Source organism: Anomaloglossus baeobatrachus, chromosome 3 (assembly GCF_048569485.1).
Source record: "Anomaloglossus baeobatrachus isolate aAnoBae1 chromosome 3, aAnoBae1.hap1, whole genome shotgun sequence".
NCBI classification, from domain to species: domain Eukaryota; kingdom Metazoa; phylum Chordata; class Amphibia; order Anura; family Aromobatidae; genus Anomaloglossus; species Anomaloglossus baeobatrachus.
This window is the reverse complement of record NC_134355.1, coordinates 7,666,163-7,680,014: the sequence shown is the minus strand read 5'-3', so window position 1 is coordinate 7,680,014 and position 13,852 is coordinate 7,666,163. Positions and strand designations below refer to the sequence as shown.

At 50.1% G+C, this 13,852-nt stretch overlaps 1 protein-coding gene across 2 annotated transcripts in view; it reads right to left on the bottom strand.

Annotated features, from left to right (window-relative positions):
• The window catches only part of RNF8 (ring finger protein 8), a 31,590-nt gene extending 23,419 nt beyond the window's left edge, over positions 1-8,171 (bottom strand). For both annotated transcript variants that reach the window (XM_075337910.1, XM_075337911.1), the window contains exons 1-3: positions 7,965-8,171; positions 5,699-5,827; positions 224-871 (exon numbers count right to left, since the gene is read on the bottom strand). In XM_075337910.1, coding sequence (XP_075194025.1) covers positions 224-871; positions 5,699-5,827; positions 7,965-8,069 — 882 coding nt within the window. In that variant the 5' untranslated portion in view covers positions 8,070-8,171. The remainder of the gene's footprint in view (positions 1-223; positions 872-5,698; positions 5,828-7,964) is intronic.
• Positions 8,172-13,852: the final 5,681 nt, after the last annotated feature.

Below are 13,852 nucleotides of genomic sequence, written 5' to 3'. Positions count from 1 at the left end.
TCGCCTCCTCGCTCCCCATACCTCGCCTCCTCGCTCCCCATACCTCGCCTCCTCGCTCCCCATACCTCGCCTCCTCGCTCCCCATACCTCGCCTCCTCGCTCCCCATACCTCGCCTCCTCGCTACCCATACCTCGCCTCCTCGCTCCCCATACCTCGCCTCCTTGCCTGCCCCTCATACCTTGCCTCCTCGCTCCCCATACCTTGCCTCCTCGCTCCCCATACCTCGCCTCCTCGCTCCTCCGGGATGGTGGTCCTCATCTCGCTGAGCCTCTGGAGATGCTCCTCTCGTTTGCTGCTCAGCTCCTTCTGCAGGTCCAGGAGCTCCTGTCTGTCCCCGGGGGAGCCGAACTGTTGGGTGGTCTTTATCTTCTCCTTGACTTGCAGAATGAAGTTGTTAAGTTCTACAAGAGACTGACTGATTTTAGTGAAATGGAGAGTGGTGTCAGGTGGCGTCTGAGTGGAGGCCACGAGGTCCACGTCTGTGGAGCAGTCCAGGTCCATTGATGCGTCCACCTTTACTGTGGGCTGTTTAGACATCTCAGTATGCGGTGACCTGGTTGGCTGGTTGCGGTCTATTGAGACGCGGGGGATTTTGGCCCTGGAGGTGCTGGAGGTGCCCTCCATCCCGGAGGCCTCGGAGTCCTCACAGTTCAGCTTCCGTTTGCTTCTGGTTGACTTTCTCTTTCCGGACTGCGGGCGAGTGAGGAGCGGCCGAATCTGTGCCAGGTTCTCCTGAACAAACTCGTACTCAAACTCGGGCCTGTCTGCATTGGGCATGACCACGCCGATCTGGAGGCTGCTGCCCGGGGGCACGGGGTACGGCTGCTGAGGCTTCAGCTTCTCTTTATTGAGAAGAACTCCATTCAGGCTCTGAAAGACGAGAGACGAGACAATCAGCAACTTCTGAGGTCCCCCCCCACAGAAAAGACCCCGGTTATTGTTTATAGCCCCAATACTAGCTAAGAGATAAAGAAGAATGGAGGAGGGTAAAATCCACTCGAAAAGGAAAAAAAACCTTTATTTTAGATCAATTAAAACCTGTTCCATTGTCCGGACCCTTCACCCTGATGCTGGAATGTCGCCCGCAGCCGCAGAGGCGACACGTGATGCCATAATATAATGAGATCAGAACCAATCACATGATAACGAGTGGCACAAGTCACCGGTTATGCACCATTATACAGGGGAATGTATCCGTACAAACCCATCCTTCCCTGTCACATCCGCTGCATCACTGCATCACTGCGGACGGCACTAACACTGCGCGGCTGTGTGTTACATCTTATCATCCAATACATTGCTCTTAAAAGTCATTTTTTGCCATTCACCCCCCCCCCTCTGTGGACATGTAACTCAATGCCAAAATGATTTGCACCGCATCTGCTGATGTAATAAAGACGCTCCGATATCTCTCACCGCAGCAGAGATGAAGGGTTCAGCCCAAATCAGCAGCTTCTGATGGATCAAAAAAAACAACAAATGTTTTTCTAACTGTGTTATATAACAGTACGAGTACACACATTCCATTTCATCCTATATTATCCTCCAGAGCTGCACTCACTATTCTGCTGGTGCAGTCACTGTGTACATACATTACTGATCCTGAGTTACCTCCTGTATTATACTCCAGAGCTGCACTCACTATTCTGCTGGTGCAGTCACTGTGTACATACATTACTGATCCTGAATTACCTCCTGTATTATACTCCAGAGCTGCACTCACTATTCTGCTGGTGCAGTCACTGTGTACATACATTACTGATCCTGAGTTACCTCCTGTATTATACTCCAGAGCTGCACTCACTATTCTGCTGGTGCAGTCACTGTGTACATACATTACTGATCCTGAGTTACCTCCTGTATTATCCTCCAGAGCTGCACTCACTATTCTGCTGGTGCAGTCACTGTGTACATACATTACTGATCCTGAGTTACCTCCTGTATTATACTCCAGAGCTGCACTCACTATTCTGCTGGTGCAGTCACTGTGTACATACATTACTGATCCTGAGTTACCTCCTGTATTATCCTCCAGAGCTGCACTCACTATTCTGCTGGTGCTGTCACTATATACACACATTACTGCTCCTGAGTTACCTCCTGTATTATACTCCAGAGCTGCACTCACTATTCTGCTGGTGCAGTCACTGTGTACATACATTACACTACTGATCCTGAGTTACCTCCTGTATTATCCTCCAGAGCTGCACTCACTATTCTGCTGGTGCAGTCACTGTGTACATACATTACATTACTGATCCTGAGTTACCTCCTGCATTATACCCCAGAGCTGCACTCACTATTCTGCTGGTGCAGTCACTGTGCACATACATTACTGCTCCTGAGTTACCTACTGTATTATCCTCCAGAGCTGCACTCACTATTCTGCTGGTGTAGTCACTGTGTACATTACATTACTGATCCTGAGTTACCTCCTGTATTATCCTCAAGAGCTGCACTCACTATTCTGCTGGTGCAGTCACTGAGTACATACATTACATTACTGCTCCTGAGTTACCTCCTGTATTATACCCCAGAGCTGCACTCACTATTCTGCTGGTGCAGTCACTGTGCACACACATTACTGCTCCTGAGTCACCTCCTGTATTATACTCCAGAGCAGCAGTCACTATTCTGCTGGTGCAGTCACTGTGTACATACATTACATTACTGATCCTGAGTTACCTCCTGTATTATACCCCAGAGCTGCACTCACTATTCTGCTGGTGTAGTCACTGTGTACATACATTACTGATCCTGAGTTACCTCCTGTATTATACTCCAGAGCTGCACTCACTATTCTGCTGGTGCAGTCACTGTGCACATACATTACTGATCCTGAGTTACCTCCTGTATTATACTCCAGAGCTGCACTCACTATTCTGCTGGTGCAGTCACTGTGCACATACATTACTGATCCTGAGTCACCTCCTGTATTATGTATCTCGGTCTTCTCCCGGTGTGTCGGGAGCTCAGGTCACAGAAGGGAAGGAGTCCATAGGTTTTAGTGTTTCCATATTTTGGGGCAGTGACGTGCATCATTTGTCTCCTGTGGGGGCACAGCTGGTGGAGGAGAGGTTGCGAGCACGGGGGTCAGGGGGAGTTATGCCTTGTGTCAGTACATTAATGCATTTTCCATTGTATGTACAGTCGTGCTTTCGCTCTCAGGCTGCGGCCCGGACACCCTGTGATGCCCTCTGCTGGGCAGATATATAATCCACACTGGTGCATTAGATTACATAACCCGGACTGATACAGAAATAATAGAGGACGTGACGGCAGAGCAGTGATCGAGGCAGCGCTGACTCCAGAGATCAGACAAATAACACTGTAAAGCCCCGGGCAGTCACAACGGCCACATCATAACACAGACATGTGGCGCCATCTAGTGTCAGAGCCACCAAATATAATACACTGACAGGAGGAGATATATATATATGTACCCCGCAGTTACTGCTCTCCTCTGGGGATGGCCCTCGCTGCTTCAGAAACCGTTGGGATTATTTCTCTACAGACACAACCCTCTTACTACAGGTCTTATACACGGACATGTGGCGCCATCTAGTGTCACGCAGAGATGACTGTCTATAGACCTGCACTGGGTATATCATGTAGTTAACGCTACAGACCTTCAAGAGCTGCAATGCCCTGGACTCCACTACTACCCACATCCTCCTGTAGAAGCCCCCTCTAACTGTCTACAGCCATGTGACCCTACACAGCTGCCACGTTCCCTTCCCCTGTGACCCTCTACAGCTGCCACTTTCCCTTCCCCTGTGACCCTCCACAGCTGCCACTTTCCCTTCCCCTGTGACCCTCCACAGCCGCCACGTTCCCTTCCCCTGTGACCCTACACAGCTGCCATGTTCCCTTCCCCTGTGACCCTACACAGCTGCCACGTTCCCTTCCCCTGTGACCCTCTACAGCTGCCACTTTCCCTTCCCCTGTGACCCTCCACAGCTGCCATGTTCCCTTCCCCTGTGACCCTCCACAGCCGCCACGTTCCCTTCCCCTGTGACCCTCCACAGCTGCCACATTCCCTTCCCCTGTGACCCTACACAGCTGCCACGTTCCCTTCCCCTGTGACCCTCCACAGCTGCCACTTTCCCTTCCCCTGTGACCCTCCACAGCTGCCACGTTCCCTTCCCCTGTGACCCTCCACAGCTCCCACGTTCCCTTCCCCTGTGACCCTCCACAGCCGCCACGTTCCCTTCCCCTGTGACCCTCCAGAGCTGCCACGTTCCCTTCCCCTGTGACCCTCCACAGCTGCCACGTTCCCTTCCCCTGTGACCCTCCACAGCTGCCACTTTCCCTTCCCCTGTGACCCTCCACAGCCGCCACGTTCCCTTCCCCTGTGACCCTCCACGTTCCCTTCCCCTGTGACCCTCCAGAGCTGCCACTTACCCTTCCCCTGTGACCCTCCAGAGCTGCCACGTTCCCTTCCCCTGTGACCCTCCAGAGCTGCCACTTACCCTTCCCCTGTGACCCTCCAGAGCTGCCACGTTCCCTTCCCCTGTGACCCTCCAGAGCTGCCACTTACCCTTCCCCTGTGACCCTCCAGAGCTGCCACTTTCCCTTCCCCTGTGACCCTCCAGAGCTGCCACTTTCCCTTCCCCTGTGACCCTCCAGAGCTGCCACTTTCCCTTCCCCTGTGACCCTCCAGAGCTGCCACTTTCCCTTCCCCTGTGACCCTCCAGAGCTGCCACTTTCCCTTCCCCTGTGACCCTCCAGAGCTGCCACTTTCCCTTCCCCTGTGACCCTCCAGAGCTGCCACTTACCCTTCCCCTGTGACCCTCCAGAGCTGCCACTTACCCTTCCCCTGTGACCCTCCAGAGCTGCCACGTTCCCTTCCCCTGTGACCCTCCAGAGCTGCCACGTTCCCTTCCCCTGTGACCCTCCACAGCTGCCACGTTCCCTTCCCCTGTGACCCTCCACAGCTGCCACTTTCCCTTCCCCTGTGACCCTCCACAGCTGCCACTTTCCCTTCCCCTGTGACCCTCCACAGCCGCCACGTTCCCTTCCCCTGTGACCCTCCACGTTCCCTTCCCCTGTGACCCTCCAGAGCTGCCACTTACCCTTCCCCTGTGACCCTCCAGAGCTGCCACGTTCCCTTCCCCTGTGACCCTCCAGAGCTGCCACTTACCCTTCCCCTGTGACCCTCCAGAGCTGCCACTTTCCCTTCCCCTGTGACCCTCCAGAGCTGCCACTTTCCCTTCCCCTGTGACCCTCCAGAGCTGCCACTTTCCCTTCCCCTGTGACCCTCCAGAGCTGCCACTTTCCCTTCCCCTGTGACCCTCCAGAGCTGCCACTTACCCTTCCCCTGTGACCCTCCAGAGCTGCCACGTTCCCTTCCCCTGTGACCCTCCAGAGCTGCCACGTTCCCTTCCCCTGTGACCCTCCAGAGCTGCCACTTACCCTTCCCCTGTGACCCTCCACAGCCGCCACGTTCCCTTCCCCTGTGACCCTCCAGAGCTGCCACGTTCCCTTCCCCTGTGACCCTCCAGAGCTGCCACTTTCCCTTCCCCTGTGACCCTCCACAGCCGCCACGTTCCCTTCCCCTGTGACCCTCCACAGCTGCCACTTTCCCTTCCCCTGTGACCCTCCAGAGCTGCCCACGTTCCCTTCCTGGGGGTCCTCGCAGGGACCGTCCTCTACATCATGCTGTTCCTGCATTGGGGATTGGGGTGTCAGACTTACGTTGTTGTCTGTGATGGTCCAGCGCCCCTCCTCGTTCTGCCTGAGGAAGCAGTGTGTGCGGGAGATCATCAGCGGCCAGGCCGTGGAGCTCAGCTGGTACATGACACCCAGACCTCTGCCCAGCGAAACCTGAAGGAGACGGAAAATTACAAGTTATGAGGGACACAGCGCCAACGAAGCGGGGAGCCCCAGATGTGAGCACATAAGTACAATAATAGATGCCGCTGACAACAGGAGGGGGACGGGTGTGCCCGTCAGGTGCGTTTATATCGGGGGTCCCCTCCTGCCATGTGTGTATATATCGGGGGGTCCCCTCCTGCCATGTGTGTATATCGGGGGGTCTCCTCCTGTCAGCTATGTATATATCGGGGGTCCCCCTCCTGTCAGCTGTGTATATATCGGGGGTCCCCTCCTGTCAGCTGTGTATATATGGGGAGTCCCTCCTGTCAGCTGTGTATATATCGGGGGTCCCCTCCTGTCAGCTATGTATATATCGGGGGGTCTCCTCTTGTCAGCTGTGTATATATCGGGGGCCCCTCCTGTCAGCTGTGTATATATCGGGGGTCCCCTCCTGCCATGTGTGTATATCGGGGGGTCTCCTCCTGTCAGCTATGTATATATCGGGGTCCCCCTCCTGTCAGCTGTGTATATATCGGGGGTCCCCTCCTGTCAGCTGTGTATATATCGGGGGTCTCCTCCTGTCAGCTGTGTATATATCGGGGGTCCTCCTCTTGTCAGCTGTGTATATATCGGGGGTCTCCTCCTGTCAGCTGTGTATATATCGGGGGTCTCCTCTTGTCAGCTGTGTATATATCGGGGGCCCCTCCTGTCAGCTGTGTATATATCGGGGGTCCCCTCCTGCCATGTGTGTATATCGGGGGTCCCCTCCTGTCAGCTGTTTGTATATCGGGGTCCCCCTCCTGTCAGCTATGTATATATCGGGGTCCCCCTCCTGTCAGCTGTGTATATATCGGGGGTCCCCTCCTGTCAGCTGTGTATATATCGGGGGGTCTCCTCCTGTCAGCTGTGTATATATCGGGGGTCCCCTCCTGTCAGCTATGTATATATCGGGGGGTCTCCTCTTGTCAGCTGTGTATATATCGGGGGCCCCTCCTGTCAGCTGTGTATATATCGGGGGTCCCCTCCTGCCATGTGTGTATATATCGGGGGTCCCCTCCTGTCAGCTGTTTGTATATCGGGGTCCCCCTCCTGTCAGCTGTGTGTATATCGGGGTCCCCCTCCTGTCAGCTGTGTATATATCGGGGGTCCCCTCCTGCCATGTGTGTATATATCGGGGGTCCCCTCCTGTCAGCTGTGTATATATCGGGGTCCCCCTCCTGTCAGCTGTGTATATATCGGGGGTCCCCTCCTGCCATGTGTGTATATATCGGGGGTCCCCTCCTGTCAGCTGTGTATATATCGGGGTCCCCCTCCTGTCAGCTGTGTATATATCGGGGGTCCCCTCCTGTCAGCTATGTATATATCGGGGTCCCCCTCCTGTCAGCTGTGTATATATCGGGGTCCCCCTCCTGTCAGCTGTGTATATATCGGGGGTCCCCTCCTGTCAGCTGTGTATATATCGGGGTCCCCCTCCTGTCAGCTGTGTATATATCGGGGGTCCCCTCCTGTCAGCTGTGTATATATCGGGGTCCCCCTCCTGTCAGCTGTGTATATATCGGGGTCCCCCTCCTGTCAGCTATGTATATATCGGGGTCCCCCTCCTGTCAGCTGTGTATATATCGGGGTCCCCCTCCTGTCAGCTGTGTATATATCGGGGGTCCCCTCCTGTCAGCTGTGTATATATCGGGGGTCCCCTCCTGTCAGCTGTGTATATATCGGGGTCCCCCTCCTGTCAGCTATGTATATATCGGGGTCCCCCTCCTGTCAGCTGTGTATATATCGGGGTCCCCCTCCTGTCAGCTGTGTATATATCGGGGGTCCCCTCCTGTCAGCTGTGTATATATCGGGGTCCCCCTCCTGTCAGCTGTGTATATATCGGGGTCCCCCTCCTGTCAGCTATGTATATATCGGGGTCCCCCTCCTGTCAGCTGTGTATATATCGGGGTCCCCCTCCTGTCAGCTGTGTATATATCGGGGGTCCCCTCCTGCCATGTGTGTATATATCAGGGGTCCCCTCCTGTCAGCTGTGTATATATCGGGGTCCCCCTCCTGTCAGCTGTGTATATATCGGGGGTCCCCTCCTGCCATGTGTGTATATATCGGGGGCCCCTCCTATCAGCTGTGTATCGGGGCCCCGTCTTCTCACCTCCTCCCCCTCAGGCAGCAGTAATATCTCCTGGATTCCTCCCAGTCTCCGCAGACACCAGCACATTCCGCCGTCTTCGTCCCTCACAGCCTCGGTCTCCGCCATTGTTCCCTTTCCTCTTCCGCGGCCTTCAGGGCGAGCGCCAGCAGCACCGGAGCAACCGCCGGTCAGAGCAGAGTAATCACCCGCCGAGCGGCGCCTCAGTCACACGTCATCAAGCGCCGACACGGAACCAAACACAGCGAGGCCCAGCCAATCAGCGCCCGAGCTCCTGAGCTCCCGCCAATCACAGCCAGGCGTGAGCAGTGGAATGTCGAGCGTACCTGTATCCATAGCAACGGAAAGATGGCGGGAAACTATGGAACCCGTTGATAAAGCGCCCCCCGGCGGCGACCCCTGCAAAACACGGCTGTGCTGTGCTGTGCTGTGCTGTGCCGTGCCGTGCCGTGCCGGACTAGCGGAATGCCTGCATTAACCCCTTCCGTCTCCACAGTTATTCTTTTAATGCTATATCTCATACATCGGCTGTTGCGGCTTCTTTTTATTTTTTTTTTCATTTTTATATTTTTAACTTTGGAAAAAAAATTTTTTACATTTTTAAAAATCCTTTGATGGTTTTCTTGGTCACAGAACGAAACCATCCAGCAAAGGGCGACGCACCACATCGAAACCATAGCAACCATGAGAAATAGGACAAATGGGTGTGTCTCCGCTCCGCCATGTATCTCCAGGCCACGCCCACACTGCACTGCCGCCGTCCTCCGCGGTCACTGTACGGTTGGGATCTGCAGCGATGGAGCCGCAGAAAAACCGTACAATTGTCCATCACCGAGGACCTGGCACACGGAGGAACTGCGGCTGCAGAGCAGACAACAAATGTGCTGCTGTAACTTCACCTCCACCACACCCCTCACGCCTACTGAAGAAAGGAGAGGGCCATGACCACGCCCCTGGCCACACCCATTTGTCAGTAAGGGTCATTCAGCAGACGCCCTGGACGGCTCATTCATCGTCATCGCAGCCAGAATGTTCTTAGATTTATGTGTCACTATGTGACGTTTATTTGTGCCTATAAGGCCGTGTTCACACGCTGCATAAATCCGGTGGTTTTTGTTTCTGCCGCTGTCTGCACCAAACTACACAACAATCGTCTCTGCTTATTCCATTTTTTCTCCATTAGTTAATGCGTTTCTGGTGCAAAGTGAATCAGGTTATTAAGTGTTTTTACAATAAACCTCAGATTCTGCTCTTATAAAAGTATCTGCAGTTTTTTCCTGCATTTTTTTAAGCTCCACATAGAAACCTGGTTCAGCGACGTCTTCTCATGAAATCACATCCACTTTGCTCGGACAATTAAACACAACAGAATTTGTGCAAAAAAAGAGCAGAAAAAAATGCAGCGTTTCCACTACATGTGAACACGGACTAAATGTCCCAGCAAAGTGGATGAGACGTCCTGAGATCTCCGGCCTCGGTGTCTAAAGACGCCGCTGAACTGTGCGAAGGTTCAGGATTCACGTCTGAAACAAACATGGAGCAAAAGAGGGAACAATGCATAAAAAATACCGCAGACACCAATAATCAGAGGAGATTGTTACTGCACTCGTGCTGCGGATCCTGCAGAAAAACGCAGCATTTACGCTACGTGTGAACACGGCCTCAGTGATACATTTTTATTACATATTTTAGGGGTTTAATAAAGAAAATAATAAATTGCGCCATTGTTTTTGACATTTACCGATCCCCATAAATAATCTGATCGCTGCGTTGTTCAGGTCGTTACGATTACAAGGACAACAAATATGTCCATTGTATTTACTGATTTGTGATGTTTATTATTTTATAAAAAAAAAATGTGTAATAATATTACATCTGTCTATTTATTATCTATCTATATTATCTATCTATTATCTATCTATCCCTCTATCTATCTATATTATCTATCTATCTATCTATCTATATTATCTATCCTTCTATCTATCCCTCTATCTATCTATATTATCTATCCATCTATCTATCTATCTATCTATCTATCTATCTATCTATCTATCTATCTATCTATATTATCTATCTATCTATCTATCCCTCTATCTATCTATCTATCCCTCTATCTATCCATCTATCTATTATCTATCTATATTATCTATCTATCCCTCTATCTATCTATCCCTCTATCTATCTATCTATATTATCTATCTATCCCTCTATCTATATTATCTATCTATCTATCTATCTATCCCTCTATCTATCTATCTATCTATCTATCTATCTATCTATCTATCCCTCTATCTATCTATATTATCTATCTATCTATCCCTCTATCTATCTATCCCTCTATCTATCCCTCTATCTATCTATCTATCTATCTATCCTTCTATCTATCCCTCTATCTATCTATCCCTCTATCTATCTATCTATATTATCTATCTATCCCTCTATCTATATTATCTATCTATCTATCTATCTATCCCTCTATCTATCTATCTATCTATCTATCTATCTATCTATCTATCCCTCTATCTATCTATATTATCTATCTATCTATCTATCCCTCTATCTATCTATCCCTCTATCTATCCCTCTATCTATCTATCTATCTATCTATCCTTCTATCTATCTATCTATCTATCTATCTATATTATCTATCTATCTATCCCTCTATCTATATTATCTATCTATCTATCTCTCTATCTATCCCTCTATCTATCTATCTATATTATCTATCTATCCCTCTATCTATATTATCTATCTATCTATCCCTCTATCTATCTATCTATCTATCCCTCTATCTATCTATCTATCTATCTATCTATCCCTCTATCTATCTATCTATCTATCTATCTATCTATCTATCTATCTATCTATCTATCCCTCTATCTATCTATATTATCTATCTATCTATCTATCTATCCCTCTATCTATCTATCCCTCTATCTATCCCTCTATCTATCTATCTATCTATCTATCTATCCTTCTATCTATCTATCTATCTATCTATCTATCTATATTATCTATCTATCTATCCCTCTATCTATATTATCTATCTATCTATCTCTCTATCTATCCCTCTATCTATCTATCTATCTATCTATCTATCTATCTATCTATCTATCTATCTATCTATCTATCTATCCCTCTATCTATATTATCTATCTATCTAGCTATCTATTATCTATCTATATTATCTATCTATCCCTCTATCTATCTATATTATCTATCCATCTATCTATCTATCTATCTATCTATCTATCTATCTATCCCTCTATCTATCTATATTATCTATCCATCTATCTATCTATCTATCTATCCCTCTATCTATCTATATTGTCTATCTATCTATCGCTCTATCTATCTATATTATCTATCTATATTATCTATCTATCTATCTATCTATCTATCTATCTATATTATCTATCTATCTATCTATCTATCCCTCTATCTATCTATATTATCTATCTATTATCTATCTATATTATCTATCTATCTATCCCTCTATCTATATTATCTATCTATCTATCTATCTATCTATCTATCCCTCTATCTATCTATCCCTCTATCTATCTATCTATCTATCTATCTATCTATCTATCTATCTATCTATCCCTCTATCTATCTATCTATCTATCTATCCCTCTATCTATCTATCTATCTATCTATCTATCTATCTATCCATCTATCTATCTATCTATCCCTCTATCTATCTATCTATCTATCCCTCTATCTATCTATTATCTATCTATCCCTCTATCTATCTATCTATCTATCTATCCCTCTATCTATCTATTATCTATCTATCTATCTATTATCTATCTATCCCTCTATCTATCTATTATCTATCTATTTATCTATATTATCTATCTATTATCTATCTATCTATCTATATTATCTATCTATTATCTATCTATCTATCATCTATCTATCTATCTATCTATCTATCTATCTATCTGTGGCGCCCTAGGACCTGGTCGCCACAACGGCATTGCCCTCCTGAGGGTTAATGCTGAGCCTGGAGGTAATGGGGAAATCTACTGGCCAGTAAGTTAACATCCACCGCAGTTTCTCCCTCAGGCCAGTAGGGGGAGCTCTGAACCTGAAGTTTCAGGGAGCTTCCTTAAGCCTGACCTGGGGGAGGAGTTAGTTAGTCTGTAGGGAGCAGTAGAAGTGAACAGACGCAGAGTGAGCTGTCCTGTGAATCTGGGGCCTAGAGCTGGAGCAGTTTGGCCCAGAGAAGCAGGAGTAGCTGAGAGGCAGCGGAGAGACTCGGACATCGGAGTCTGTGGTTGCCAGGGTATAAAATCCGTCCCTGGTAGCCGAATCCGAAGGGCAGGGGAGCTGCAAGCCCCTGGCCCAGACACATCCAAGGTACAGCTGCAGCATCAGGGCCCGGTGTGGACCCCAGCGGAGAAGCACCAGAGAGTGGGCCTGCGCAGCCACCTACAGAGGGAAGGGACGTGCTATTGGTCCCAGCAGCGAAGAGGGCCATTGCTGGATTCAGAGAAGCAGGGTCCTATCATCACCAAGAAAGGTACAGGAGTAGGCCTCATACTCAGCTGGCCAGAAAGATCACCCCAAGTACTTCCAGGCCGACCGGATCCCCATCACCACCTGTAACGGTCTCCCAGGACTGGACTGTTCCCAGAGTAAAAGAGGAAAAGGTAAAGAGACTGTTGTTTGTGCCTGGTTCTTTCCTCGCCTGTCGGCCCTGCACCGTGTTAGTCACACAGCACCATAGACTTTCACAAGCACCAACTGTGCCCCGGGCATTGCTCCACCTGTGGGGAGCAGTACCATCATAGCTGCCATAATATCATCCCGGAGGCCTCACACAGCAGCGGCGGCTTAATAGCCGCATGCCACAGGTGGCGTCACGAACACAACCATTAACAAGCAAGCCACATATTCTACTGACACCCACCAGGGCCACGGAGCCGGGCCCAGCCACCACTGACTACCACCGGACTAGTCCAGCCCGGCACCGGGTGTCCCATAGCCCTGGGGTGGGCGAGTCAACTTTTGGCGTCACGAACAGGATTTCGTGCCCGGTCCCACCGGGTACTGTGCGCCTGCCGGAATTGTGCTTAAAAGATTGTGTACTGGCTGCAGACCACCGCCGCCATTAGCCTCGCCGAGCGCAGGAAGAAGGGGGGCGTGCCTGACAAAGAGCGCGAAGGGAGCGCGCCATCAGAGCAGAGCGCTGTTAACCCCACGCGACCCGGAAGAAAATTTGAAAAGTGAACGGAGCCTGGTAAGGTTCACTAAGGGGGAGGAAGATGTCCGACTCAGAGGGAGGGCAGGTGGCTGCCATAGCCCGAGACGCCGCAGCACCAGCAGAAGCAATCCCAGTCGCCGTCGCCCCGGCCCCCACTGTAGCGCCGGTAATGCCGATCACCATGCCGTACATACCGGGAGCAGAATGGCTGCCGCAATACTCCGGGGAGTCCCATACCTTGAGTGACTTCAGAGAAAGCCTGCACAGCTTATTCCGGGTGTATCCGCTGACTGAGAGCCAGAAGGTGGGCATATTAATGGGACAGCTAGCCGGCGCAGCCCAGCGTGAAGCGAAGTCATGGCCTGATACAGATAAAGGGACAGCAGCCCAGATACTGGCCAAGCTAAAGAGTACGTTTGACACTCGCACCGCAGCAGAGATAAAGATGAGATTCTTTGGGTGCAAGCAGCGGGCCACAGACAGCATAAGGGACTATGCCCTAAACCTGCAAGAGGCCCTGAAAGCAGTTAAACAGGTGGACCCAGAGAGTGTACGTGAAGAAGACAAACTCCTAACTGAGCAGTTCATAGAGGGGCTCCTGTCAGATGCCCACAGGACCCAGCTGCGTATCCTGGTCCTGCAGAACCCTGCTCTGGACTTTGCCAAGTTTAAGGACCAG